Raw genomic sequence first — 24,660 nt, forward strand, 5'->3', positions numbered from 1 at the left:
CATCTATAGAGTCAAAGGTGAGAAGCTAGTAAATGTACTTCCTTGGCCTGAACATCACCATCATTTTCGTTGTCGTCATCATCATCGTCGTGGTCATCAGGATGTATTGAGTACCTGCCAGGTGTCAGGCACGTCTGACACGCAAAAGCAGCGTAAGGTTTGTGCCCTGGAGGGAGTCGTCAGATGAAAGAGCTACAGTATGGTCTTTGGTTTTGAGCCCTGAAAGAATGAATGCAGTAGGATTCTAGAAGGGTGGGGATCCCTTTTGCTGTTGACTTGCTGGATCACCTCACATCTTTCAAGTTCTCTTGTTCCCATAATTTGTGACATGTCCCTCTCTCTCTCTCATTGGATCTTTTCACTGGTACCTGGCCCTAGGGGTTCACTTGTGGACGGTAGATCTGTAATGGATATGTCATGCAAGTGCTGCGTTTGAGAGTCAGTAGAGAATCAGAACCTGGAGCTCAAAGGTCACGGCTTGCCAGCCAACCCAGAACTAAGTAGGCGAGGGGAGTTCTGTTGTGCTCCTGCGAGAACCTACACTAACACGGTCTCCTGAGGGAAGGCCTATTTTAGATGAAGACAGTTTGCTAGTATGGGTTTTAATTTTGTTTGTTTGTTTGTTTGTTTGACCAGCCCACATGTGTGGCTTTCGAAATCTTTGTTCCCCGACCAGGGATCAAATCCGTGCCTCCTGCAATGGAAGAGCGGAGTTGTAACCATTGGGCCTCCGGGGAATTCCCTGTGTTTTTATTTTAAAATTTTTTAAATTAAAACAAAACCTTGCTGGCGGTTTTGTTTGTTTTTGGCAAGAATCCTTTTATCAGCTATAGCCAGTTCCTAAACTTGACGTCCTTACATTTTGTGTTGAATCATGAGGATGACTGGTTGTGGGGGGATGCATTGATGGCATCTACCGCTTTGGGCTAAGGAGTGGGGAAAGCAGGAGATACCATCGCTTTGATGTGCAGCTTCTGCCAACAGAATCCCCAACCCACAATGAACAGCCCTTCTCCTTCCCCAAAGTCCTTGTTCCTAGGGTTCCTCTCTTTCCTTTTTGTTTTGTTTTTAATCTTTTTTTTTTTTTTTTTCCAGAATTTATTTCTCTTTGGTGTGAACTTAAACATTCTGGGTTGAACCTATGAGGTGACACATTTCTCAAAGGAGGTGGCAGACCCCAAGAGCCCAGTGTTCCAGCAAAAACACACTGCTCAGGGCGAATGTGGGCAGACTTTCCTAAGAATGTCAACAGAGGGGGGCTCCGCCATGGTACAAACCACAAGAACCCTGTCCCCCCGCAGAAGCGATGGCCTCAGGACATGGTCTCTTCCATTGCAAACCAGTTCTGGCTCCTCATCCTCTCTCCTCTGAAAACTCCCGGGCCCCTGTCTTTATTTCTGCTTCCTTGCCAGCATCTGTCATTCTTAGCCACCCCCTTGCTGTTCCAAACCACTCCGGCCCAGTAGAGGCTTTCATACCAGATGGGGCTTGAGGAAATCCCTCCGTCAGCTTGTGAAACTGCAGCAGGGGGAAGCGGAGCAGCCTCTTCGTCTGTGGTGTCGGCCAGAAAGAACTTGGCAGCCATATGTCCCTTTGTGCTCCCAGCAACTGCTCATCTCCTGGCCTGTTGAGTCACTAGAGCAGGAAGTTGTGTGGCAGAGTCAATGAACCTCTTTAATTGGTATTGCAAGTGGAACCAGGTTCCAAGTGTTCAGGGACCAGGACTCTCCAAGCCTGAGGTGAGTGAGAGGGATCAGGAAATATTTTGCAGTTCAGCGCTTTTGAAAGAGTAAGAAGAAAACATGTACATCTTCTGTCTTTATATTTATGGGCATCATTTTTCCCAGCTTTTACCTTTATAAAAAAAAATTAAAAAAAAATTTTTTTTTAATGTTTTGGCTGTACCTCGTAGATGAGGGACCTTAGTTCCCTGACTGGGGGTCTAACCCTCACCACCTCCCCTCCTACCCCCACCTCCAGCCCCCAGCTTTGGAAGCACAGTCTTAACCATTGGACCACCAGGGATGTCCCTGTCATCATTGCTTATCTCGTTCATTTGTTGGTGGTGGTGGTGATTGAAGCCAGTCCAAAGGTGCAGTTTTCTGAAAGGAGATTTAGTCGCAGACTTGTCTGGTGAGTGACTCCCAGGAGGAAAGGAGATGGAGGCCCTGGCCACTGTGTCTTAGAGCGCTTCTTAACTGCTAGTTGTAGACAGGACGCAACCTCTTTCATGACCACCCACTGTGGCTTCCTCACCAGAGTCACAAAGCTGCAGCCCACTGCTGGAGCTGCAGTCAGGCCCCAGGCCTCCAAGCCATGTGAAATACCAGTTTTTAAAATGTTTATCTTCTTTCTTTTTTAATTTTTTTTTTTTTTTGGCCACACCACACAGGCCTGTGGTATACAAATTCCCTACCAGGGATTGAACCCAACCCCTCCCCACTCCCTAGTGAACTTGTAGAGTTCCAACCACTGGACTGCCAGGGAAGTCCCCATTAAATGTCTTATCCTCTCATGCCCACTAGCGTGGCCACCATCAGCCCCTTTTGTCCCGGGTAGTCATGGTTAGACTTAGTGGGCATTTCTTAGTTGTTCTGCCACTCTCCAGTTAGGAGAAAGAAGGATCCAGGGGCTGGATGCTGGTCTGGAAAGTGTCTGTGTTTACATGAAGAAGGGGAGCTTTTGCCCCTCCCAGAGCCGCTGCCGGAGAAGCAGAGCCTCCTCTGCCCCCCCTCCTTCCTCAGAGTCCATCTGCTTACCTTCTGTCAGGAGGTCTCTTATAAACCATTCTGTATTTATTTGTGTGGATTATTCTGAGCCCCATCCCTGGCGGGTCTGGTGGCCCTGTGGTGTCCTGATTGTTACTGTCAAATACTGCTTTTTCTTTTTTTTTAAGAAATTAAAAAAAATATAGTTGTGTTTCAGCTGTACAGTAAAGTGATTCAGTTATAGATAGATATATTCTTTTTTCATATTCTTTTCCCTTATAGGCTGTTACAAAATATTGAATATAGTTCTCTGTGCTAAATAGTAGGTCCTTGTTAGTTATCCATTTTATGTATAGTAGGGGAATGCTGCTTTTTTTTTTTTTGACAGAAATGTCTTTGTTTATTTGAAATTTTTTTTTTTTTTAAACACTGATGAGGGCCCAAACTTCTGGATGTTAGAAATTTTTTCCAACTTAATGAGGAACTAACAATTGTGCTGTCACTGTTTTCCAAGTTGTCACTAAGATCTTAAGGCTTTTAGTGATCTCTGTGATGTACTTTTAGTCAGATGTTTGCTATTATTACCTTTTATCCTTACATGGGCTTTGGAGAAAGACAGACCTGAATTTGAATCCTATGCTGCTGCTGCTAAGTCGCTTCAGTCGTGTCCGACTCTGTGCGACCCCATAGACGGCAGCCCACCAGGCTCCCCCGTCCCTGGGATTCTCCAGGCAAGAACACTGGAGTGGGCTGCCATTTCCTTCTCCAATGAATGAAAGGAAAAGTGAAAGTGAAGTCACTCAGTCGTGTCTGACTCTTAGCGCCCCATGGGCTGCAGCCTTCCAGGCTCCTCTGTCCATGGGATTCTCCAGGCGAGAGTACTGGAGTGGGTTGCCATTGCCTTCTCCAGAATGCTGCTTATTAAGTGCTCTTGGAGTTTGATTATGTGCAGGGTTTGTTGCTGTAAATGGACTTTGGTCAGAAAGATTTCATCAGATTCCATACCAGTAGAATCTGGAAGGACACACGTTAGCAGCATTCTCATCTGAGTGTTTACTGTATGCAGGGATGGTTCTAAGCACATCATGTGTGTTACTTATCCTCACGGTAACTCAAGGAAGTAGGTACGACAACACCATTTTGCCACTGAAGAGAGTGAGGCTTGAGAGGCTGTGTAGTTTGCCCAAGTGGCAGAGCCAGCATTCAGACCCAGGCCACCTGCCTGTGGAGCCTGTGCGCCCAGCTGCTACATGTGTTTCCCTCCTGTGCTGATGCAGTGAGGATCGGGGGGCCCTAGAACCCAGAGGTCAGCCTAGAGGAAGGATGAAGGGGCAGGGGTGGTTCTGTGTCGACCCTAAAAGAAGCACAGTGTGCACCCCGCATCCTGGGGACCGGCAGGTCTTTGACAAGTTAAGACGGAAGCAGAGCTTGCTGTTACCCCGTGAAGTGTGTGTGGTGGATGGCTGGCTGCTGACGAGGATAGACATTTCTTAGATAAAGAGATAAAAGGAAGAAGTAGCATATCAGATCCGTCACCTCATACTAGCAGCAATGTGATTTCTGTTGTAAAAAGAGTATCTTGCGCAGCAAAGTGAGGCTGTTACGAATTTAACATGTTCCCACAGCACCAGGCTGGGAGTAGGCAGCACTTACTCTGTAGGGCGGGCTTCCCAAGTGGTGCGCTGGTAAAGAATCTACCTGCCCAATGCAGGAGACGCGAGTTTGATCCCTGGTTCAGGAAGATCTTCTGGAGAAGGAAATGACAACTCACTCCAGTATCCTTGCCTGGGAAATCCCATGGACAGAGGAACCTTGTGGACTACAGTCCATGGGGTCGCAAAAGAGTCGGACACAAGTTAACAACTGAACAATGAAGACAGCTCTAGGGGGCTGTCTCCTGGCCTGGGTCCTCTGTCTGCGGGCGTCCCAAAATGGCACAAGGCGTAAGAAGTTATTTCTCCCATCCCTCCTCTACCAGAATGAGAAACGACAGCTGATGTAGGTGCTACATGGAGTTAGTGGGGTCAGCACATTTTCCCACTTGGTGTCAAGGAGAAATGGCAGTGTCCTCTTTGACCTCATCATCATTTATGACATTTATTGAACACTCACTGTATATCAGGCAGTGTTCTAAGTCTTATATATGTATTAATCATTAATTCATTCTAACAACAGCAATATGGAGCAGGTTATTTTTATCCTCACTTTACTCAAGAATTAGAGGCTCAGAGAGGTGAAGAAATTTGTCCCAGGTCACCCAGCAGGCATGCAGCAGAGTTGGGATTTGAACCCAAGCATCCTGGCTCCATAATCATGTTCTTAACCATTTTACCTACACCATACTGTGCTCTGATAGACAGAAGTACTGAAAAAAGATTTGCGTGACCCACAGGGACCAAACTCAGCCCAGAGCTGTTGGTTCGTGGGGCTGCCCCTACTTGGAATCACAGTGGTTTCATGGAGGATGTTTGAAACAGTTAAGCATGTTTGATTGAACACACAGAGCCATTCCTGGCACGTTCCCTAAACTAGGATGGAGCCAGGCTTCCTTCTGGCCCCTTTTGCTCACTTCTCCTGGCAGTTGCTATGTGTTAATGCCTGTACAGAAGTAGTTGTAAAATAGCTTTGACGTTGACCGTTTTTACCATTTTCTACTTCTAAACAGTAATGTTCCTAAAGGCGGGCCTGGTGTCTCACCCGCTTCGTGTCCCTTGCAGCACTTGGATTAGTGTTGAATATTATTCACACCTGATGAGTGTCTGGTGGATTGGACAGCCCACCTAGGTCAGCTGTAAATCAGCTGGAAAACTTACCATTCTGGGGTCTGGGGAAACGAAGAGTAGATTTCTAACATCTCTTCTACACAGTTCTTCTACATCTAGTCTTTTTCTTTCTCTACAGCCTGGAGTAGCAGAGACAGACCCAGAAGGAGGGTGTGCAGTATACTTCACACCTGGCGCTTTGCACGAAGCAGTGTAGACGTGTTATTTTGTAAACCTCTTGCTCTACGACCCTTAGGGCACAGGTCCTCCTTCTGAACGCAACTGTAGTGAAAGGGAAATTGATTGTTAATCTAGTTTCAGAGATATGTCCACTGGGAGGACTTTGATTTCTCAATAACGTGGTGCAGGTTCCAATCAGCCCAGCCCAGACCAGCCCACCCGCCCCTCTTCCTTGATCTCACCAGTCCTTTCTCTGTGTTGGCTCCAGGCAGAGGAGAGCTGGAGAAGGGAGGGGATGAGAGTCACTGTTAGATAAAGGGAGATGAGCTCTAATTCCACCAGCACTGGCTTTGACTGATGTGTTCTGCAGTTTAAAGAGAATAAGAACGCCTCTCCAAGTCTCCCAAAAGCACAAGGAAGAAGCCCTTTAAATGGCTCAACTTGACTGTCGCTGGGCGTCCAGTCTGGTTGGCCTGTCCACAGTGTCTCCTCTCTTCCTTTTTTTTTTCCTCTCTTCCTTTCTTCCTTCCATTCAATCATTTCTCCATTTGCTCACCATCGTTTACTGAACCAGGTAACATGTGCCAAGCACTGTACTTGGCCAGCTGCTGTACCAGGCTGGGGAACTGCAATCTTAGGCCAAATCACACACTGGGACTCCTGCCTCAGAAGCAAGGCTTGGTCTTAACTCCGGGAATATGAGGACAGGGTCCTAGTAGAGCATTTAGAATGGCCCTGGAATAACAATAACAACAGCAACAATAGAAGCTAACGCTTACACAGTACCTAATCTGGGTCATGCTCTATTCCTTTTTGTCTTGGCCCTGCCATGTGGCATGCAGGATCTTAGTTCCCCGACCAGGGATCGAACCCGCGCCCCTTGGCGTGGAAGCGTGGAGTCTTAGCCACTGGACCACCAGGGAAGTCCCTGGCCCTATTCTAAACACTTTATACATCGACTCTTCACAACAGCCCAGTGAAATGTAGGTGCTGTCATCTCCATTTTGCAAGTGGCAGGAGCAGAGTTGGACCTGGGCTCCCAAGCCTGTGCTGAGCAGCCTCCAGTGTCCACGCCGTCTTGACACTGGGCAGTAGGGCCTGGGGTGGGGGGTTTCCCTCTGACTGTGCATGTATAATGGGCTGTGGTCGTGTTTGGTGAGAAGGGGTGGGACACTTTTGAGGCTCTGTTTTCACAGACTGCTTACAAAGAGGATGGCGTTGACTGTGGCCAGCCTTCGGTGGAAGGGCTGGGGTGAGGTCTCCCTGAGAAGGTTCCAGCTGACCTTGCCAAGGGGCCGGCTGATGAATCCTCCATCTGTGTTAGCTTTGGCTTGATCCCACAGTTTCGCAGCAGCTGTTGAGAAATAAAAACTTAGACCCCCAGTCAAGTGCAAGACCCGAGCCTCCGAATGAGAGGCGGATTCCATGTCACCCTCAGGAGCTGGGCTTCTCAGAAATGGCCGGGTGGCATTTCCCTGTGGCAAGCGCGGGTGCTGACTAATCCCACCAGGGTTTCTGATCAGCTCGGCTTCAGAGTCTGCATTTTTACAGTTTACCAGTTCCCAATCCCATCCCTTTTGATTTTTGCTTCGTAGTTTCGTGGGTCACTGTAACAGCGTTTCTGGACAACATTCCTGGGACGATAGTTCCAACCACAGCCCTGGATTGCTAACCAGAACCAGCCGCCAGGCTGAGGAATGGGAACTGTTAAGTAACCCGATAGCCTGGTTTGTCATCCTTTTTTTGCTTTTGGCCAAGTCGAGCTAATCTTGTCTCCTGTTTCTTTTTGTCTGTTTCATCTTTGCTTCTGGATTCTAGGCTCTGGGCATTTGCTGGGAACCCATTCTCTCGGTTGCCTGGCCTCTGGGTAGCTATGAAAGGAAGTGGGATGTGGCATGGAAATGAACTCTGGGTGGACATTGTGCCAGGACAGTCACTGGGGAGAGAGCAGGCTTTGGATGGAAGAGTCACGGGGTCTCTCCTACATGCAGCGGTGGCCCTTCCAGTGAGCTAGCTCTTCGTCTTTTCAGCCCAGATCACCTGGAAGGAGTTCTTGCCCTCAGTCCACCTCCCTGGTCCAGGTGCCGGGACGGGAACCTCCTGACTCAGCTTGTCTCCCTCCTACGCTCCTTGGTAGCAGACTGTATGGTATTTCCCACTTTCAAGCAGAATCAGACATAAGGTCAGAGTTCTCTTAAGAGAGAAAAGCAAAATCCAGAGCGTCCGCTTAAAAAATAAATATCCAGATGCCTCTTAAAATCTGGAAATCCAAAATGGGAGGTGGATGAAAGAAAAAGGGGAGGGGAGAAGACATCAGACCACATAAAACTGGCCCCCAAATATGTGTGTGTTTGTAGAAGGTGCTTACGGCAAAAAGACCACTGGCTACAAAAGGAAATCCCCGCTTTCTGAGGAGTTTTATGTGCAGCCTACCCTACGGTTGATTGATTTAACTTTAAAATAGAGTTGACAGAAAAATGTTTTTTGAAAAGGATGCTGACAAGACAAGGGGGAAATAAGCATAAATTTGATTCAGATATTAATGATGTGCCCCATGTGTGTAATGCTTTAGTTTTCAGAGCGTCTCCATACACGTTACCTCGTTTAAGTTCCGTATTCATCCTGTGGGGTGTGTATGACCGTGCTCGGCCAGCAGGTGTGACCTGCCCAAGGTGTGGTACTGTGTCACCTCCTGACATCTATTGAGGCATCCCGGCAGGATGGAAACCCAGCCCCTCCGAAGCCTGTTGACTTACTCCACCACTGTTTTTTTCCTCCCAAGAAGAACTTTGAGATAATGTAGAAGCACTTATGCTCCTGACTGTGTTTAAATGCTCTAACATCATACCAAGGAGGACTTTGAACTCATTTCTTGGGGATCCTTAAAAAATAGTGACATTAGCGCTCTGTCCCAGGTGGTTCTGCTCTTCACCATCCTGAAGGCAAAGGGATGAATCAGAGACCACTGATGGTGCTCGGCTCTGAATGAGTTGGGGAAGATGGCAGCCGCATACAGTGTGGTTTTAATGTCCCGCCTTTCACCATTTCATCATCTTAGAGTTTAGGCAAATGCTGGTTCTCATTAGGGGAAGTTTTCACAAGGGTAAAGATGGAGCAGTATCATAGTTCTCCCAGTTGAACCAAGGTTACGCCATATACTAAAGTGAACTGTTAAAAGAAGGTGATCTTTTTCTGGAGTCCATAGAGCTCTTGGAATCAGGTTCAATCACAGGCTTCAAGAAATTCACAAACTCTGGGGAAAGGATCTGTATGTAGCTTTTATCGTCAAAAGTGATTGTGACCCCAAAATGGTTATGAAACCAGAGTCTTAAGAGGGCTTTTTGGAAACCTTGAGTGGACTTGAGATGTTACCCACACTTGAAAAGGCACAGAGATGAATCTTGGTGATCGTTTCTTTAGCGCATTTCCAGTTGGCATAAAAGAATCATCAAAGTGGGCCTGTGGGACTTTTCTAACACAAGGTTCTCTTTCTGATTCAGGTATCAAAATGAACATGGTTGGAATGATCATTCCTGTGCCTCCTGCACAGTTTCAGAGCAGAGTAACCAGGATACTACAACCTGAGACAGATCATCCCGAGCAAATATGATATGACAGTAACTTGTGCTTAGTTGCTCAGTTGTGTCCGACTCTTTGCGAACCCATGGACTATAGCCTGCCAGGCTCCTCTGCCCATGGGACTTTTTCCAGGCAAGAATACTGGAGTGGGTTGCCGTCTCCTCCTCCAGGGGATCTTCCCGACCCAGGGATCAAACCCACGTCTCCTGCGGCTCTTGAATTGCAGACAGATTCTTTACTGCTGAGTCATCGGGGAAGCCTGATATTACTGTACCTCCCATCTTTAAAATACCCTCCCTTTGACCTCATCAGGTATTTTTCTAGCGACAGTCCCATTTCTTTTCTCCCTTTACAGCAAAACTCTTAAAGAGAATTACCTGTAGGCACTACCTCAGCCCCTTATCTGCCATTTTCTTCTCTTTTTATAACCTCTCTTCTTTCTGTTGTTCTCCTCTTGATGTTTCACATGTCGGCAGGAGTACTCGGGCTGGTCTGGGTCCCAGGCCCACTGTAGGCGTGTGTGTTGGATAGAGGTGCTGTCCCTTTCCATTCCAGTGTGTGTGTCAGCTTCACCCCTGCACTGACTACCCTCCCCCCAACCCCATCAAGATCATGTGTGACCACCGGTCAGTTCTCTATTCTCATCCTACTCAACGTCTCAGCAGCATTTGACCCAGTGACCTACACGCTCCTCTCTAAAACACTTTCCACGCCTGCCTATTGAGACACCAGAGTCTCCTTTTTTTTTTTTTTTCCTTTTTTTCCTATGTCTCTCATCACTCCTCAGCCTGCCATGGGTGTCCCTGGCTCTCCCCTAAGGGTCCCTTTTCCTCCAATGCCATGCTTTCTCCTTGGAATGACCTCACCCGGGGCCCATGGCCCCTAACAGCATCTAGGCACTGAGGATCCCTGATTTGTATCTCATCCCTCCACCCCCTAGTCTGGATTTCTTTTTATTTCTTTATTTTTAAACAGTAACTTTTCTTATTTGTTTGCCTGTGTCAGGTCTTAGTTGAGGCATGCAGCATCTTCGTTGCATCACGTGGGATCTTTTGTTGTGTGGCATGGACTCTCTAGTTGTGGCACACAGGCTCCAGGCTGGGGGCTCTGTAGTTGCATTGTGTGGGTTTAGTTGCCCTGCGACATGTGGGATCTTAGTTCCCTGACCAGGGATCAAACCCGTGTTCCTTGTATTGCAAGGTGGGTTCCTAACTACTGTACCACCAGGGAAGTCCCTACTCTGCATTTATAAACCAGGTGCCTACTTGAAATCTCCACTTGCATGTCTAACAGACACCTCAAATGACTCTTCTATCTTGATTTTTCCCCTCTCAGACTTCTTGCTCTGCCACTGTCCCTCATCATGGTTAGTGGAACTCCTTGACACATTTTTGCTCAAGCCTCCAAGTCACAGTACAGTGCCCCCTTGACCTTTTTCTCTCCCTCACGCCTTCCTTACACCCATTTGTCAACCTGCCCTATTGACCGTCTTCAAAATGCACAGCCATGTCCTCACCTTCTGTGCTGCTGCAGCCCAGGCCCTTGCCGCTGCTCTCCACTCCTGCCTGGGCCCTTGGCAGTGGTCTCCCGAGTTGGTCTTCCCCTGATGTCTGTCCGTTCACAGCAGCCACAGTGACCTTTTAAAAGATAAACCAGGCTGCACCACTCGCCTTAACCCTCAGCAGCTTCCTGTTACAGTTGGCCCTGCGTATCCTGGATTGGTTCCAGGATCCTTATAGATACTAAAATCCGTGGCTGCTCCAGTCTCATATACAAAATAGCGTGGTATTTGCATATAACCTACGCACATACTCAGGTATACTTTACATCATCTCTAGATTGCTTATAATTCCTAATACAGTGTACATATAACACACATAGTTATACATATGATGTAAGACTATATAAACAGTTGCCTGTGCTTGGCAATTTAAGCTTTGATTCTTGGAACTTTCTTAATTTTTTTTTTCTGAACATTTTTGATCTATACTTGGTTGAATCTGTATATATGGAACCTATAGATATGGAGAGCTGACTGTATGCTTAGAATAAAATTCCGTTATTTTTACCAGTCTACAGGGCCTGAAACATCCAGTCTGTGAGTGCCCTTCTGGCCTCACTGTGGCCCCTGACTGTCTGGCTGCATCCACTCTTGCCTTCCCTATTCAGCCTTCCCCCATTTGCACATGACTGTTTCATGCTGTTACTGAGGTTTGTGCTCAAATGCCAGTTCTTCAAAGATTCCTTCCACAGCACTCACTAAAACCCACCCAGCATACCTTTGCTCTTACCCTGCCCTGGCTTCCTTTTATTATCTGTAAGTGCTTGAAATTATTTTCATCAGATCAGATCAGTCGCTCAGTCGTGTCCGACTCTTTGTGACCCCATGAATCGTAGCACACCAGGCCTCCCTGTCCATCACCAACTCCTGGAGTTCACTGAGACTTGCGTCCATCGAGTCAGTAATGCCATCCAGCCATCTCATCCTCTGTCGTCCCCTTCTCCTCTTGCCCCCAATCCCTCCCAGCATCAGAGTCTTTTCCAATGAGTCAACTCTTCGCATGAGGTGGCCAAAGTACTGGAGTTTCAGCTTTAGCATCATTCCTTCCAAAGAAATCCCAGGGCTGATCTCCTTCAGAATGGACTGGTTGGATCTCCTTGCAGTCCAAGGGACTCTCAAGAGTCTTCTCCAAGACCACAGTTCAAAAGCATCAATTCTTTGGCGTTAAGCCTTCTTCACAGTCCAACTCTCACATCCATACATGAACACAGGAAAAACCATAGCCTTGACTAGATGAACCTTTGTTGGCAAAGTAATGTCTCTGCTTTTGAATATGCTGTCTAGGTTGGTCATAACTTTCCTTCCAAGGAGTAAGCGTCTTTTAATTTCATGGCTGCAGTCACCATCTGTAGTGATTTTGGAGCCCAGAAAAATAAAGTCTGACACTGTTTCCACTGTTTCCCCATCTATTTCCCATGAAGTGATGGGACTGGATGCCATGATCTTCGTTTTCTGAATGTTGAGCTTTAAGCCAACTTTTTCACTCTCCACTTTCACTTTCATCAAGAGGCTTTTTAGTTCCTCTTCACTTTCTGCCATAAGAGTGGTGTCATCTGCATATCTGAGGTTATTGATATTTCTCCTGGCAATCTTGATTCCAGCTTGTGTTTCTTCCAGTCCAGCATTTCTCATGATGTACTCTGCATATAAGTTAAATAAACAGGGTGACAATATACAGCCTTGACGAACTCCTTTTCCTATTTGGAACCAGTCTGTTGTTCCATGTCCAGTTCTAACTATTGCTTCCTGACCTGCATACAGATTTCTCAAGAGGCAGATCAGGTGGTCTGGTATTCCCATCTCTTTCAGAATTTTCCACAGTTTATTATTATTTTCATATATACATATATGTAAAATACATGTTCATATAATATATATATTCATATTATGTTGTAGCTGCACCGGGTCTTAGTTGCAGCGCACAGGATCTTCGTTGCAACATGTGGGATCTCTAGTTGTAACGTGCAGACTTAGTTGCTCTGTGGCATGTGAGATTTTACTTTCCCGGACCAGGGGATTGAATTTGTGTCCCCTGCATTGCAAGGTGGATTCTAAACCACTAGACTGACTGCTGGAGCACAAGCCAGGGAAATGCCCCTGCTTTGTTCTTTCTTGTATCCCTTGTGCTTAAACCAGGGCTGGCACATAGTAAGTGCTCAGATAATATCTGTTGAATGAATTTCAGCTCTCTTGTAAAAAAAATATGTAGGGAAAAGCAGTGTATTTATAACTGTGAGATATAGGTATATCTCCTAAACATCAGTAAGTAGAATAAAGATGAGCAAAAAAATGAGGCATCATTTTTTTTTCTATCCAATTGAAAAAAACCAATGGTAGTGATAACAGTTGGTGAGGGTACCAGGAAATGGGTGCTGTGATTTACCATTGGTGGAAATATAAAATTGTCTACGTTTTCATAAATGATGAGTCATGGGTGATTTTTATCTCAATTTTTGTGGCTGTGTTTTCCATTTTTTTGCATAGTTACTTTTCTCCCCCAATAATTCCTTTTTAAATCATAAAAATCTGATAATTTTAATCCCCACCCCTTTCCTCGCTCTCTCTCTTTTTTTTTTTATTAACCTGGCTGGATCCTGGTACGAGCAGACTTACAAACCTGATTCCAGCAGTAGGATGGTCTTGTTTTGTTGTTGAACCTCTCAGAATGTTTCATCTGAATCCTATATCAGGATTCTCAGGAACAGTGCAAAATCAGTCACTGAAAACTGTGTGTGCAGAGTCACTCTTGATCAGAAATCCTGGCTGGTTTGGGGTGCCCATCGGAAATGTGGGGCTGGGAAAAACATGCAGCCTTAATGGGGGCCCACCCAGTTAAAGGTGGGGTCCCACAACACTTCCTGCCAAGACCCAGGTCTCCATAGGCAGGGGAAGCCTCCCATTTCTTGTCTGATAGATACCCTGCCTGACTCCCTGGCTGCTTGGGACTGAGTTGAAAACAATGATCACAGCCACACACGCCTTTCCGTCTGCTGTGCGTGGCTGATGCCCGTTTCCCTGGACACCTCCACACCCTGTTCTGTCAGTGCCTGCACAGCCAGCCCTCACACAGCCAGCCCTCCTGTCTGGGCCCCAGATCCCCAGAAGGGAGGCTTGCAGGTGACAAGCCAGTGGGCCATCCTGCGGCCTAAGCCTTGTTTCTTTTCTCCTCTGGAGGTGCGCTGTTAGTTTGATGATGATTATGTCATTTCTGGACTTGGCAGTTCAGTTCCAGAGTACCTGGCGGCTCACCTGAGCGACGTCCCCCCAGACGTCTGGGAGCTCACCAAAGAGCCAGCACTCACTGGGCTGCGAGCCCTGGGCTGTCGCCTTTATGCTTTCTCTGCCTCAGTCCTCTTCGACCTTGGCCCTCTGACAGTTGGCACAGCTGACCGCAGGAACCTGCCAAGGACCAGGGGTTGTTTTGAGTGGCACAGGGAACTGAGGGTTGGGGCTGGCTGAGGGTTGTGCTTCCCTGGTGTTCGCAGGCTGAGTGGCACACGCTTAGAGCGACTACTGATACTCCCTGTGTAGGGACCTGGTGAAGTGGGGAGAAGGGCTGATTTCAGTATTGGTCACCTGTTGGATACCCTTTGTCCCTTCTCCCTTGGGGCCAAGGGGACACAGCCCATTACCTGCCTGCTGATTGGGTGGAGAGTCGCCAATAATAAGCCCCGCTTCCTGCCTCAACCACCTGGTGGATATCTGATTGTGTTTGAAAAATGCCTGATCCATCTTCATTATGCTTCTTAGAGACAGTGCCTGTCGGGGAAGTAGGAGTGAAGAGACCACCAGGACAAATGTGGTCCTCTGTTGGCGTCTGCTGTGACTTAAGCCTGGTTGAGACTCAGACCCAGGGTCCCCTCCATTGTCTCAGACCTCAGGACAAGTGAGATTGTAGCTTCTCTTGTCCCTTTTGCCCAGCCAGTCCTGCTCTTAGTCAGTAATTCATGTATCTGTACCTTCGTGTTTTCCAGCCTACTTCAGGAGGCTCCAAAGAACTCTGCCATCTTGGATTTAACCACCTTCTTTTACTTTTCTTCTCACAGCTTAAACTTTGGAACAAATATCGAATTTCCAACATTCCATCGCTCATATTCTTAGACGCCACTTCCGGGAAGGTCGTGTGCAGGAACGGGCTGCTGGTGATCCGCGATGACCCAGAGGGTAAGACCTTGCCATGTCTTCCCACCCTGCCCTCCTCCCTGTTGGTAGAGAGTGTAAAAAGGAAATACATGAGTGCGGGGTTATTTGGCTAGAGAATATTGTCTTGATGAAATTATAGTATTCTCCAGGTCATGGTTAAGGTTTTTACAGAGATCAGAATGTCCCTCGTGGGGGCTTTAATTCATGGGCCAAAGGAGAAGGAATCTGAAAAAGGAAGTTTAGCTTTGAGGGCTGAGGAGGCCGTTGAGAAGCAGTTTGAGCCCAGCTACTGACTTACATTGCTGTTTCAGCAGCAGCTCTCACCTCCACAATCAAGAGGCAGCCTGTGTGGTTTGGGGATTTTTTTTTTTTTCTCTTGAAAATGTTACCATAGCATGGGGGAGGAAGGAGAGGGTGATATGAATGGAGAGAGTAGCATGGAAGCATATACACTATCATATATAAAATAGATAGCCAATGGAAATTTTCTGTATGACTCAGGGAACTCAAACTGAAGCTCTATAACAACCTAGAGGCGGGTGGGAAAGGGTATGAGGTGGGAGGGAGGCTCAAGAGGGAAGGAACATATGTATACATATGGCTAATTCATGTTGATGCATGGCAGAAATCAAACGAATGTTGTAAAGTAGTCATCCTTCAATTAAAAATAAATAAATTAGAAAATATATATTACGATAGCAAAGTTGCAGTCTCTGTGTTGCTCTCCTGGCCCTAGCGCCCCTCATTTCTTGAAGTGAAAAAGTGAAAGTGTTAGTCACTCAGTTGAGTTCAGCTCTTTGCAACCTCATGGACTGCAGCCCATCAGGCTCCTCTGTCCATGAGATTATCCAGGCAAGAATACTGGTATGGGTTGTCATTCCCCTCTCCAGGGGATCTTTCTTACCCAGGGATCGAACCCGGGTCTCCTGCATTGCAGGCAGATTCTTTACCATCTGAGCCACCAGGAAAGCCTCATTCCTTGGTGTTGCCCAAATCCTAAGCCTTGGTCTTCCTGTCCAGCTGGGTGGATGGCCGTGTCTGGGTGACTCTCGTCACCTTGCTCAGAGGCTGTCCAGGGCCTGTTTCTTTCCCCTGGGCACTGGAGTCATACAAAGGCTATAAGATCTTCCGTCCCTCATGTATTCATCCAATTACAGAGTTCAGCCCTAATCACAAATTTTCCCAGTAAAAATTTCATCTTCAAAAAATTGCCCTCAGTAAAAACCAGGGCAGTTACAATAGAACCAAGTCTTTATCTTCTGAAGTGTAAACACACAGGCACACACGCATTCACACCCCTGCCCCCAACTCTGAAGCTTGTTAAAAACCCAGCTTCCCCAGCCCTACCCCCAGAGATTTTTGGTTCCATGTGTTTCAGGGTGGACTCAGCCACCTGCTTTTCCAGCCAGGATCTGCTTCTCTCTCCCGCTCCCCATCCACCCCAGGCGATTTTGAGCCAGTGGTCCCTGGACCACCCTGTGAGAAAACGCTGTTCTGTTGAGCGGGGAGCATATTGTGTGCTCTTCCTGCCTGGGGCTTATGTGTCATCAGAATGTCAACCATCTGGGTCGAGTGGTTTTGCACTTTCCTTTCACTAGACTGAAATTCTCCTCTCACTTGGTTCCCTGGGCCCCAACCCAGACCAGCTGAATCAAAATCTCTGGAGGTGGGACCCAGGAGCATCAGATTTTAAAACTCCCTGGCTGATTCTAAAATGTAAAGTTGGGAGCCACTGAGAGCCTGGGGTTGGAATTGAAGAAACTCACAGTTAATGGGCTTCCCTGGTGCATCAGTGGTAAAGAATCCGCCTGCCAATGCAGGAGATGCAGGTTCTATCCCTGGGTCAGAAAGATCCCCTGCAGGAGGAAATGGCAACCCGCTCCTGTATTCTTGCCTGGGAAAGTCCTGTGGACAATGGAGCCTGGTGGGCTACAGTCCATAGAGTCACAAAGAGTCGGACATGCTCAGTGACTGAGCATGCACGCATACTTGGTTAATACCCAAGGCAGTGATTCCCCAACCGTCCCATTGTAACAGTTACTTGGGGAGTCATTTGGCCTTGTTTTGGCCGTGCATCTTTAGCCCTGCCCCAGGATCCTGAGATAGGGGTGGGGAAGGGGGTGGCGGGTAACTTTGGCTTCTGTACTTTTCAAAAGCTCCCCAGGAGATGGGTCCTGTGATCCTCCAGGTTCAGGAACCATGGCTTTGAGGATAGGTAGGGATCTGCCATGAACGAGTCCTGCTTTTATTCCTGCTCTAGCTGCCAGTCCTATGGATATGTTAGCCAATACCATTTGGTGATAAAGTTGTCGCGCTCTGCATCCTGGAAGCCTCTTGGGTCAGAGGCCCCGAGGAAGAGTCTTAACCTTCTCGCCATCTGTTGCCTGTTTCAGGTTTGGAATTCCCCTGGGGACCTAAACCCTTCAGGGAAGTCATTGCAGGGCCCTTGCTTAGAAGTAACGGGCAGTCCCTGGAGAGCAGCAGCCTGGAGGGGTCTCACGTGGGAGTCTATTTCTCCGCACACTGGGTGAGTGCTGGGTCCCTCTTTCATCCAGACAGAAGGGAGCAGTGATGTCGCCGCCGAAACTAGCTGGGGTTGGCTTCTGGAGGTGTGACTGCTCAGGTGTCATTTCCTGGCATTCCTGCTCTCTCCTGGGCCTCGTGCATTGCTGGCATGCTTCCAGTGCTTACTGTTACGAATGATATTAGCAGCAAGAAAAGGACTTCTTTGGACTGGCCTGAAAGGAAGGTCCTTCCCCCTAAAAAATACATAAATAAAAAGGGGAGTCCTCCTAACCCATTCTGATAAGGCTCCCCACGTTCCCTTAGGGGATTCGTTTTAACAGCTGCCCGCTGACCCCAGATGCTCACCATCACAAGAGGCACATTTATTTCTGCCTCTTCCATAAACTGGAAATGCGATCCACATCCAGCGTGGGTCTTGCTGAACCGGCCTCTGCTGGCAGGCGGCTGGGACTGGGGCAGGAGAAGGCAGGACGGAGGCCGAAGGCTCCCATTCATTTCTTGCAGTGTCCACCCTGCCGAAGCCTCACCCGGGTCCTAGTGGAGTCCTACCGGAAGATCAAGGAGGCAGGCCAGAAATTCGAGATCATCTTTGTTAGTGCGGACAGGTAACGTGTGCTGACGGGTTGGCAGACAGGGTGGCGGTGTGTCTCCCCTTTTCCACAGGTGGATGGATGGCTCTTGCCTTTCATGCTCTGTAGCTGAGAACTTGGGGCTAGGGCTTGGGGAAGACCTATCTGGGATGATTGGCAGAAGGGCAGATATATTTCATATTTAATCATGTAATGGTCTAAAGGGGAGCCAAGAAAAACCCATTCTTGCTGTCAGTATTAAGGGACATCCTTATCCTGGCCTGGGGCATTGGAGATTAGGATGCATTTTTTTTCTGGTCAGTTCAACTTTTTGGATGGTGGTGAGTAGATATGGAAGAAGGAGGATGTAAGGAAAACAGCCAGAGACTAATGGAATATGACACCTGTCTTAGCTGGCTCTGCATTCATTTTTCTTAGCTCTGGCCACATGCTTTTTCTGGGGTCTGCCCACAAAACAAAAAGTGCAGGCTTTCTTCCCAGAGTATGTCAGGGCCTTTTAGCCTCAATTTCCTCTGTTTCTTGCCCTCTCGCTGGCTTTACTCATCAGTGACCTTCCTTCGTCACAAAACTCCAGCCCCAGTTCAGACCGAGCCACCAGGCTTCCTTTTCACAGAAGGATCGCTGAGATGCCAACACACTGAGGGCTTTGTATGCACTGCCATATCCTTAATGCCTGTATGATGCTATGCTCAGTTGTACTGGCCCCTGGGCCCACCCCTCTGCTCCCTAGGGCAACCTTGAAGCCATGTCACAGGGCTTTTTAAAGCTTAAAAAAACCCATCAACTTGGGAATTCCCTGGTGGTCCAGTGGTTAGGACACTGTGCTCTCATTGCCAAGGGCCCTGGTTCAATCCCTGGTCGAGGAACTAAGGTCCCACAAACTGCACCACCAAAAAAAGAAGTCTTCTTAAAAATAAAAATAAATTAAAAACATCAACTTTATTGAAGTATGATTTACATACAGTAAAATGCATGCATTCTAGGTATAGAGTTCAGTGAATTTTGACTAATGTATGTACTTGTGTCACCAACACAGTGAAGATATAGAACATTCCCATCAATGAAAAGACTCCCTCGTGGGATTCCCCTGTGGTTAAGAATCCTTCCAATGAAGGGGTGTGGGTTCAAACCCTGGTCAGGGAACTAAGGTCCCATATGCAACAGGGTGCAGCCAATTTTTTTTTTAATTCTAAAAAAAAAAAAAAGAACTCCTGTGCCTTTTCTCAGTTGCCCCCAAATTCCAGCCCCACAGATCTCTGATCTGCTTCTATCACTTAATTAGATTTATCACTCTTAGAGTTTCTTAGATATGGAATCATAGGTGTATGCTTGATTAAAAGTGTTCTGTGCATATCACAGTTATATGCACAGATTACAAGCATTACAGGGAAGGAGGTGTCTGAACATCTAGGCTCCTAATTAAAGGAAGACCTGTCCATGTTGAAAAGAAAAGCTGAGCATGAATTGACTGGGTAGGCTGCAGAGGAGCAGTCTGTTGAAACGCCTGGCGTTTCAGCCTGGCGTCCACCTGCTGTGTGGGGCCTTGTGCACTGGGTCGGTCCTTCCCCAGCCTGGCGTCCGGGGAGCACAGTGATTAGAAGCTGGGGCGTCTGTAGGGCCCTGGACGCAATTTGGTGGGAGGCGAGGAGGACCTGATGGTGGTGCCTTGAGGAGTAATAGAGCTCTGTCTCTGTGCATGTGTCTCTGTAGGTCTGAGGACTCATTCAAACAGTACTTCAGTGAGATGCCGTGGCTTGCAGTCCCCTACACCGACGAGGCCCGGCGGTCGCGCCTCAACCGGCTGTATGGAATCCAAGGTAGGCGTTCCCGACTCCGGGGCTCCTTGGAATCCGGCTCATCTGGGTTCACCACCTCTTTGGCTTTCCTTCTGGAGGGGAAAGAACATCTTTATTTCCATGAATATTCACATTTTTCAGCATCTTAAAAATATGCGGTGGGTTTTGTGGTATGTAGATTATACCTCATTAAAGCCATTTTTTGGAAAGAAAAAGTGCCTGTCTGGGTGAGACAGCTACTTCTCACCACCCAGCCTAGTGGGTTCTGACATACTTGGGCTACAGAGCTCACACGCCCAAGTGACCGGGTCAAAACCTGTCTTCAGACCTGAGAGTGACCTTTGGTTCCATCACTCAGGTTCTTTGAGCCTCGGTTTCCTCATGTGCAAAATGCAGATGATAAATTACCACAAAGAGTTGCTGGGAGCATGAATTGGATAAAGCAGATCCAGTACTTCTCACCATTGCTGAAGCCTCAGAGTAAAGGGTGAGGAGGGGGTACTGCCTTGTAGGTGACAGAACAGATTTCCTGAGAGTGTCAAAAACTTGGACTTGAAGTACTAATCATGGTGTTTTCAGAAATAATGGTTACTAGTGAGACAATCTGCATTTTTATTCTTTGTTATATGAATACCTCTTTCCCAGCCTTCATCCAACTCACTGGAAAAGACCCTGATGCTGGAAAAGATAGAGGGCAGGAGAAGGGGGTGACAGGATGATGGTTGGATGGTATCATTGACTCAATGGACATGAGCTTGACAAACTCCAGAAGATGGTAAAGGACAGAGAAGCCTGGTGTGCTACAGTCCCTGGGGTTGCAGAGTCAGACACAACTGAGCAACTAAACAGCAAGCCTTCACCTAGCCGGGTTTTTTCTTGGTGGCCTATTAAGAGTTAAATTCATTCTGTTTGTATTAGTGGTACCAGATCCTGGTCAGCCCTAGACAGTTAACAGCTAATATTTGAGTTCTCAGTATTCCTTGTTTTATAGGAAGTGGGAAAAAAAGAGACAAACCAAGATCTACCCACAAACTCCACAGCTTGTGGGGGGACTTATCAGGTTCTTTAACTTTTTTTCTTCAGCATTTAGAGTACACATATTGCTTTGTTAGGAGCTAGTTTCAAGAAATTGATATTTCATCTAAAACTGGTGATTCTTGGGACTTCTCTGGTGGTCCATTGGTTAAGACTCCATGTTTCTACTGCAGAGGGCTCAGGTTCATTCCCTGGTCGGGAAACTAAGATCCCATATGCCCTTCAGTGTGGCAAAAAGTAAATAAATGACTCTCAATTTCAAATGTACGCAATTACTCCCTGGGGCTTTTGTGAAGATGCAGATTCGGACTCAGTGGTTCTGGGGTGTGGCAGAGATCCTGCCTTTCTAGCAAGCCCCCAGGTAATGCCAGTGCTGCTTGTCCAGGCTCTGCACTTTGGGCGTGAAGTCGAGGTCTGTGAATCCTTGAGAATCCTTCGAGAATTTTGGAGCTTTAGGTCTCCTAGTAATTAAAAAGATGAAAGCAGTTTTCCTTCCAAACAGAAGTGGAGTGACATGACATGGTTTACCATTCCAGCAGGATGGGTACCAGTTGGTTAGTTTAAAGGAGATGGTGCAGGTATATTTCCTTCCAGCACTCTGCTTGCAGAGACTTAAAACATGTGTGCCTTAGCATAGGAGCAGTATTTCTTGAGATAAGGGATGACCCTAGACCAAGGGTTAAATTGCCACTTGATGCGGATAAGTAAAACTGCATGTCTCTCAATTCACTTATTCATTCATTCAACAAGTATTTGCTGAAGGCACTCCCCTACTGCTGACTGACCTTGAGCAAGTTACTTTATCCTTTTTTTTCAGTAAAATTGGGAAGTCTCAGTGTTGGGTACAGAGTAGGCATTTAATATTTAACTGACTGACTTAGGGAGAAAGGGGAAAATCTTTTATTTTACAACCTAAAAAAGATAAAGTTTTGGATGTCCGAAAACTTGCTAACAGAAAGGCAACTAACAATATGGCAAAGAATCTATTTCCTTTATAGAAAAAAAGAGCCCTTTCCAGATTTGTTCAGTCACGTCTGACACTTTGCGACTCCATGGACTGCTGCACGCCAGGCCTCTCTGCACTTTACTCTCTCGGAGTTTGCTCAGACTCGTGTCCATTGAGTCAACAATGCCATCCAACCATCTCATCCTTTGTTGCCCCCTTCTCCTGCTGCCCTCAATCTTTCCTAGCATCAGAGTCTTTCCCAGTGAGTCAACTCTTCACATCAGGTGGCCAGAGTATTGGAGCTTCAGCTTCAGCATCAGTCCAAAAAAAGAGAGAGAAACAATTTAATTAAAAAAAATATATATATATATATATATATGTATAGGATATAAGGTGGGCAATTCAGCTGATGCATATTGTCAGAATGGATAAGAAAAATATTCAGGATAATTTAAATTCATGATTTACAGATAAAAACACTGAATTTGTACCTGTTACATTTGCAAAGAACTCTACTCTCCAAAAAAGGATAATCCCCAGTGTAGGGAAGAGAGCAGGCTGCTGCTGCTAAGTCGCTTCAGTCGTGTCCAACTCTGTGCGACCCTGTCCCTGGGATTCTCCAGGCAAGAACACTGGAGTGGGTTGCCATTTCCTTCTCCAATTCATGAAAGTGAAAAGTGAAAGGGAAGTCGTTCAGTCGTGTCCGACTCTTAACAACCCCATGGACTACAGCCTACCAGGCTCCTCCATCCATGGGAGTTTCCAGGCAAGAGTACTGGAGTGGGGTGCCATTGCCTTCTCCGAGCAGGCTGCTAGGAGGAATCTAATCAGGACAAAATTTCCAGGAGAGATTGGCGATGCACACCAGAGGCCTTAAAAAATCTACAAAACCTTTGATTTCAAAATCCCACTTGTAGGAATTTATGTTCAGGAAGTTACCCTGTAGCACCTAGCAGAAACTGGACTTCTTTGCAGTTGGAGGTGCATTTTTGTGTTTTCTCTCATCTTTTGTATACTTTGGATTTCCTCACAGACCACAATTCTTTGCTTGCTTTAGCCCCGAGAAAACTCAGAACTGAATTTCTAACCACGTTTAGCAGTTTTGCAAAGCTGACAATTTCTCTGCACGCCCTAGATCCTACCTTTGTTTTCTCTTCCTGCCTTGTTCTCTTCTCAGTGGGATGTTTTCATTTGTTTAAAAAATATTTTGTTTAATTTATTTGGTGGCACCAGGTCTTAGTTGTGCCATGCAGACTCTTAGTTGCACCATCTAGGAACTAGTTCCCTGACCAGGGATCAAACCCAGCCCCCTTGCATTGGGAGCATGGCGTCCTAGCTACTGGACCATCAGGGAAGTCTCAGTTTTCATCTGTTTTTTATTGAATTATACCATTCACTTTTTAAACTGCCTCCAATCCTTTTTGGAAAAAAGGTGGGGTAGATTTAAATGGATAGGTTTCCATTTCTTGAGTTTCCACTAACCACTACTATACACTGAATTTGGTGGGAAATAAAAAACCAGAAGGTTATCCCAGTGCTGCCCTGGAGTGGATAAGATGAGATCCCCTTTGGGAAATAACTTCAGTAGGGTGATGTCTTTTGAAGAACTAGAATGTGTTGGTCAGATAGGTGACACTTTGTATGACGACTCAGGAAATCAAACTCATCCCATATAGCAAAGTGCGTGCTGGGCCTCGCTTGGCCACTCTGGTCCGTCAGGTGGGCTCTCATCTTCTTTCCAGGCACAGGTCCTCAGTACAGCATAAGCTTTTTCTTCTCTGAGGAAGGGAGTTGCCCTTTCTTGGATGCAGAGGCCAGTGAGGTGCAGATCCTGTTCTTAGGGGTCGATACTAAGGCCCTGAGATCACCTGAAAGTAATAAATTACCAAAGGATGGCCTATATCACGCACAGCCAGTTTGAGGTGGGGGTCTCTCCTCTCCCTTTGCTCCATGAGATGCTTCTTGGGGCCCTTGGGCCCTTGGTAGTGGAGGAGACACAGAATAGCAGTCTCCTCGAGGAGAGATCACGAGGCCTGTGAGAGTCCACGCTAGTTTTAGACACACTACTGAGGCTGGAGGGTGCCCTTCCATCCGATGTTGGCAGGACATGAAAAAATTGATTGTTTTCTGTCTGCCTTCCGAGAGCAGAGAAGGGAACTCTCCTTTCGACTCCTCCAGCTGTCAACATACAAATAGAACAGCGGTCAGAGCCCTGGTTGTTAGGTGTGGCCCAGACAGCCAGCACGCGGGTGACCACAAATGAGCAAGAAGAGAAAGGAGCGTTTTCAGAGATGCATTCATTTGGCTCAGCCTCTTAAGGCCTGGCAGTGTGTGGATAAGCACATATGTGGTTCCCAGACTTCAAGGAGCCCTCATCTGAGGATCAGAAAGCTGATCTGGAGAGGCCCTGTGCCCAGGCAAGCAGCGGCCAGGCAACCACACAAAAGAACCCAGCTCTGCACTGGCCCGTCCCACTGCTCCTTGTCTGCTGGCTCCGCAGAGCGCTTGCCCTGCCGTCTGCAGCAGTCTGTCTTCAGCTTGGACTTGCCTGCTTTCCCAGCTCCCCACCTCCTCCTTCCTCGCTCTTGGGTTCTCCCCCTGGCAGAGCGTTTTGTGCCAACTTGATCATTGACCTCTTTGGGTGGGCCTTAGGATTCATTCCTGTAAACAGCCTGTCTGACACTACTGGTTCACCCTGATCTGTCCACCTCTGACCCTATCTAGCCAGAAATGCACTAAAGCACAGTGAGAGGAATGTGAAAGAGCCTCACAGGATCCTTCTCAAGGCAGCGTTTAAGGGAGGGCTGCACAATGGAATAATCTAAGTTCACAGG

The 24,660-nt window shown here is 47.1% G+C and overlaps 1 protein-coding gene across 1 annotated transcript in view; it reads left to right on the forward strand.

Moving 5' to 3' along the window:
• Nucleotides 1–24,660, forward strand: part of NXN (nucleoredoxin) — a 163,632-nt gene that overhangs the window by 123,390 nt on the left and 15,582 nt on the right. The window contains exons 2-5 of the mRNA XM_070772804.1: nucleotides 14,837–14,954; nucleotides 17,327–17,460; nucleotides 17,964–18,064; nucleotides 19,760–19,866. Of these exons, the coding sequence (XP_070628905.1) occupies nucleotides 14,837–14,954; nucleotides 17,327–17,460; nucleotides 17,964–18,064; nucleotides 19,760–19,866 (460 nt within the window). The remainder of the gene's footprint in view (nucleotides 1–14,836; nucleotides 14,955–17,326; nucleotides 17,461–17,963; nucleotides 18,065–19,759; nucleotides 19,867–24,660) is intronic.

This window comes from Bos indicus, chromosome 19 (genome assembly GCF_029378745.1).
Source record: "Bos indicus isolate NIAB-ARS_2022 breed Sahiwal x Tharparkar chromosome 19, NIAB-ARS_B.indTharparkar_mat_pri_1.0, whole genome shotgun sequence".
In the NCBI taxonomy this organism is placed as follows: domain Eukaryota; kingdom Metazoa; phylum Chordata; class Mammalia; order Artiodactyla; family Bovidae; genus Bos; species Bos indicus.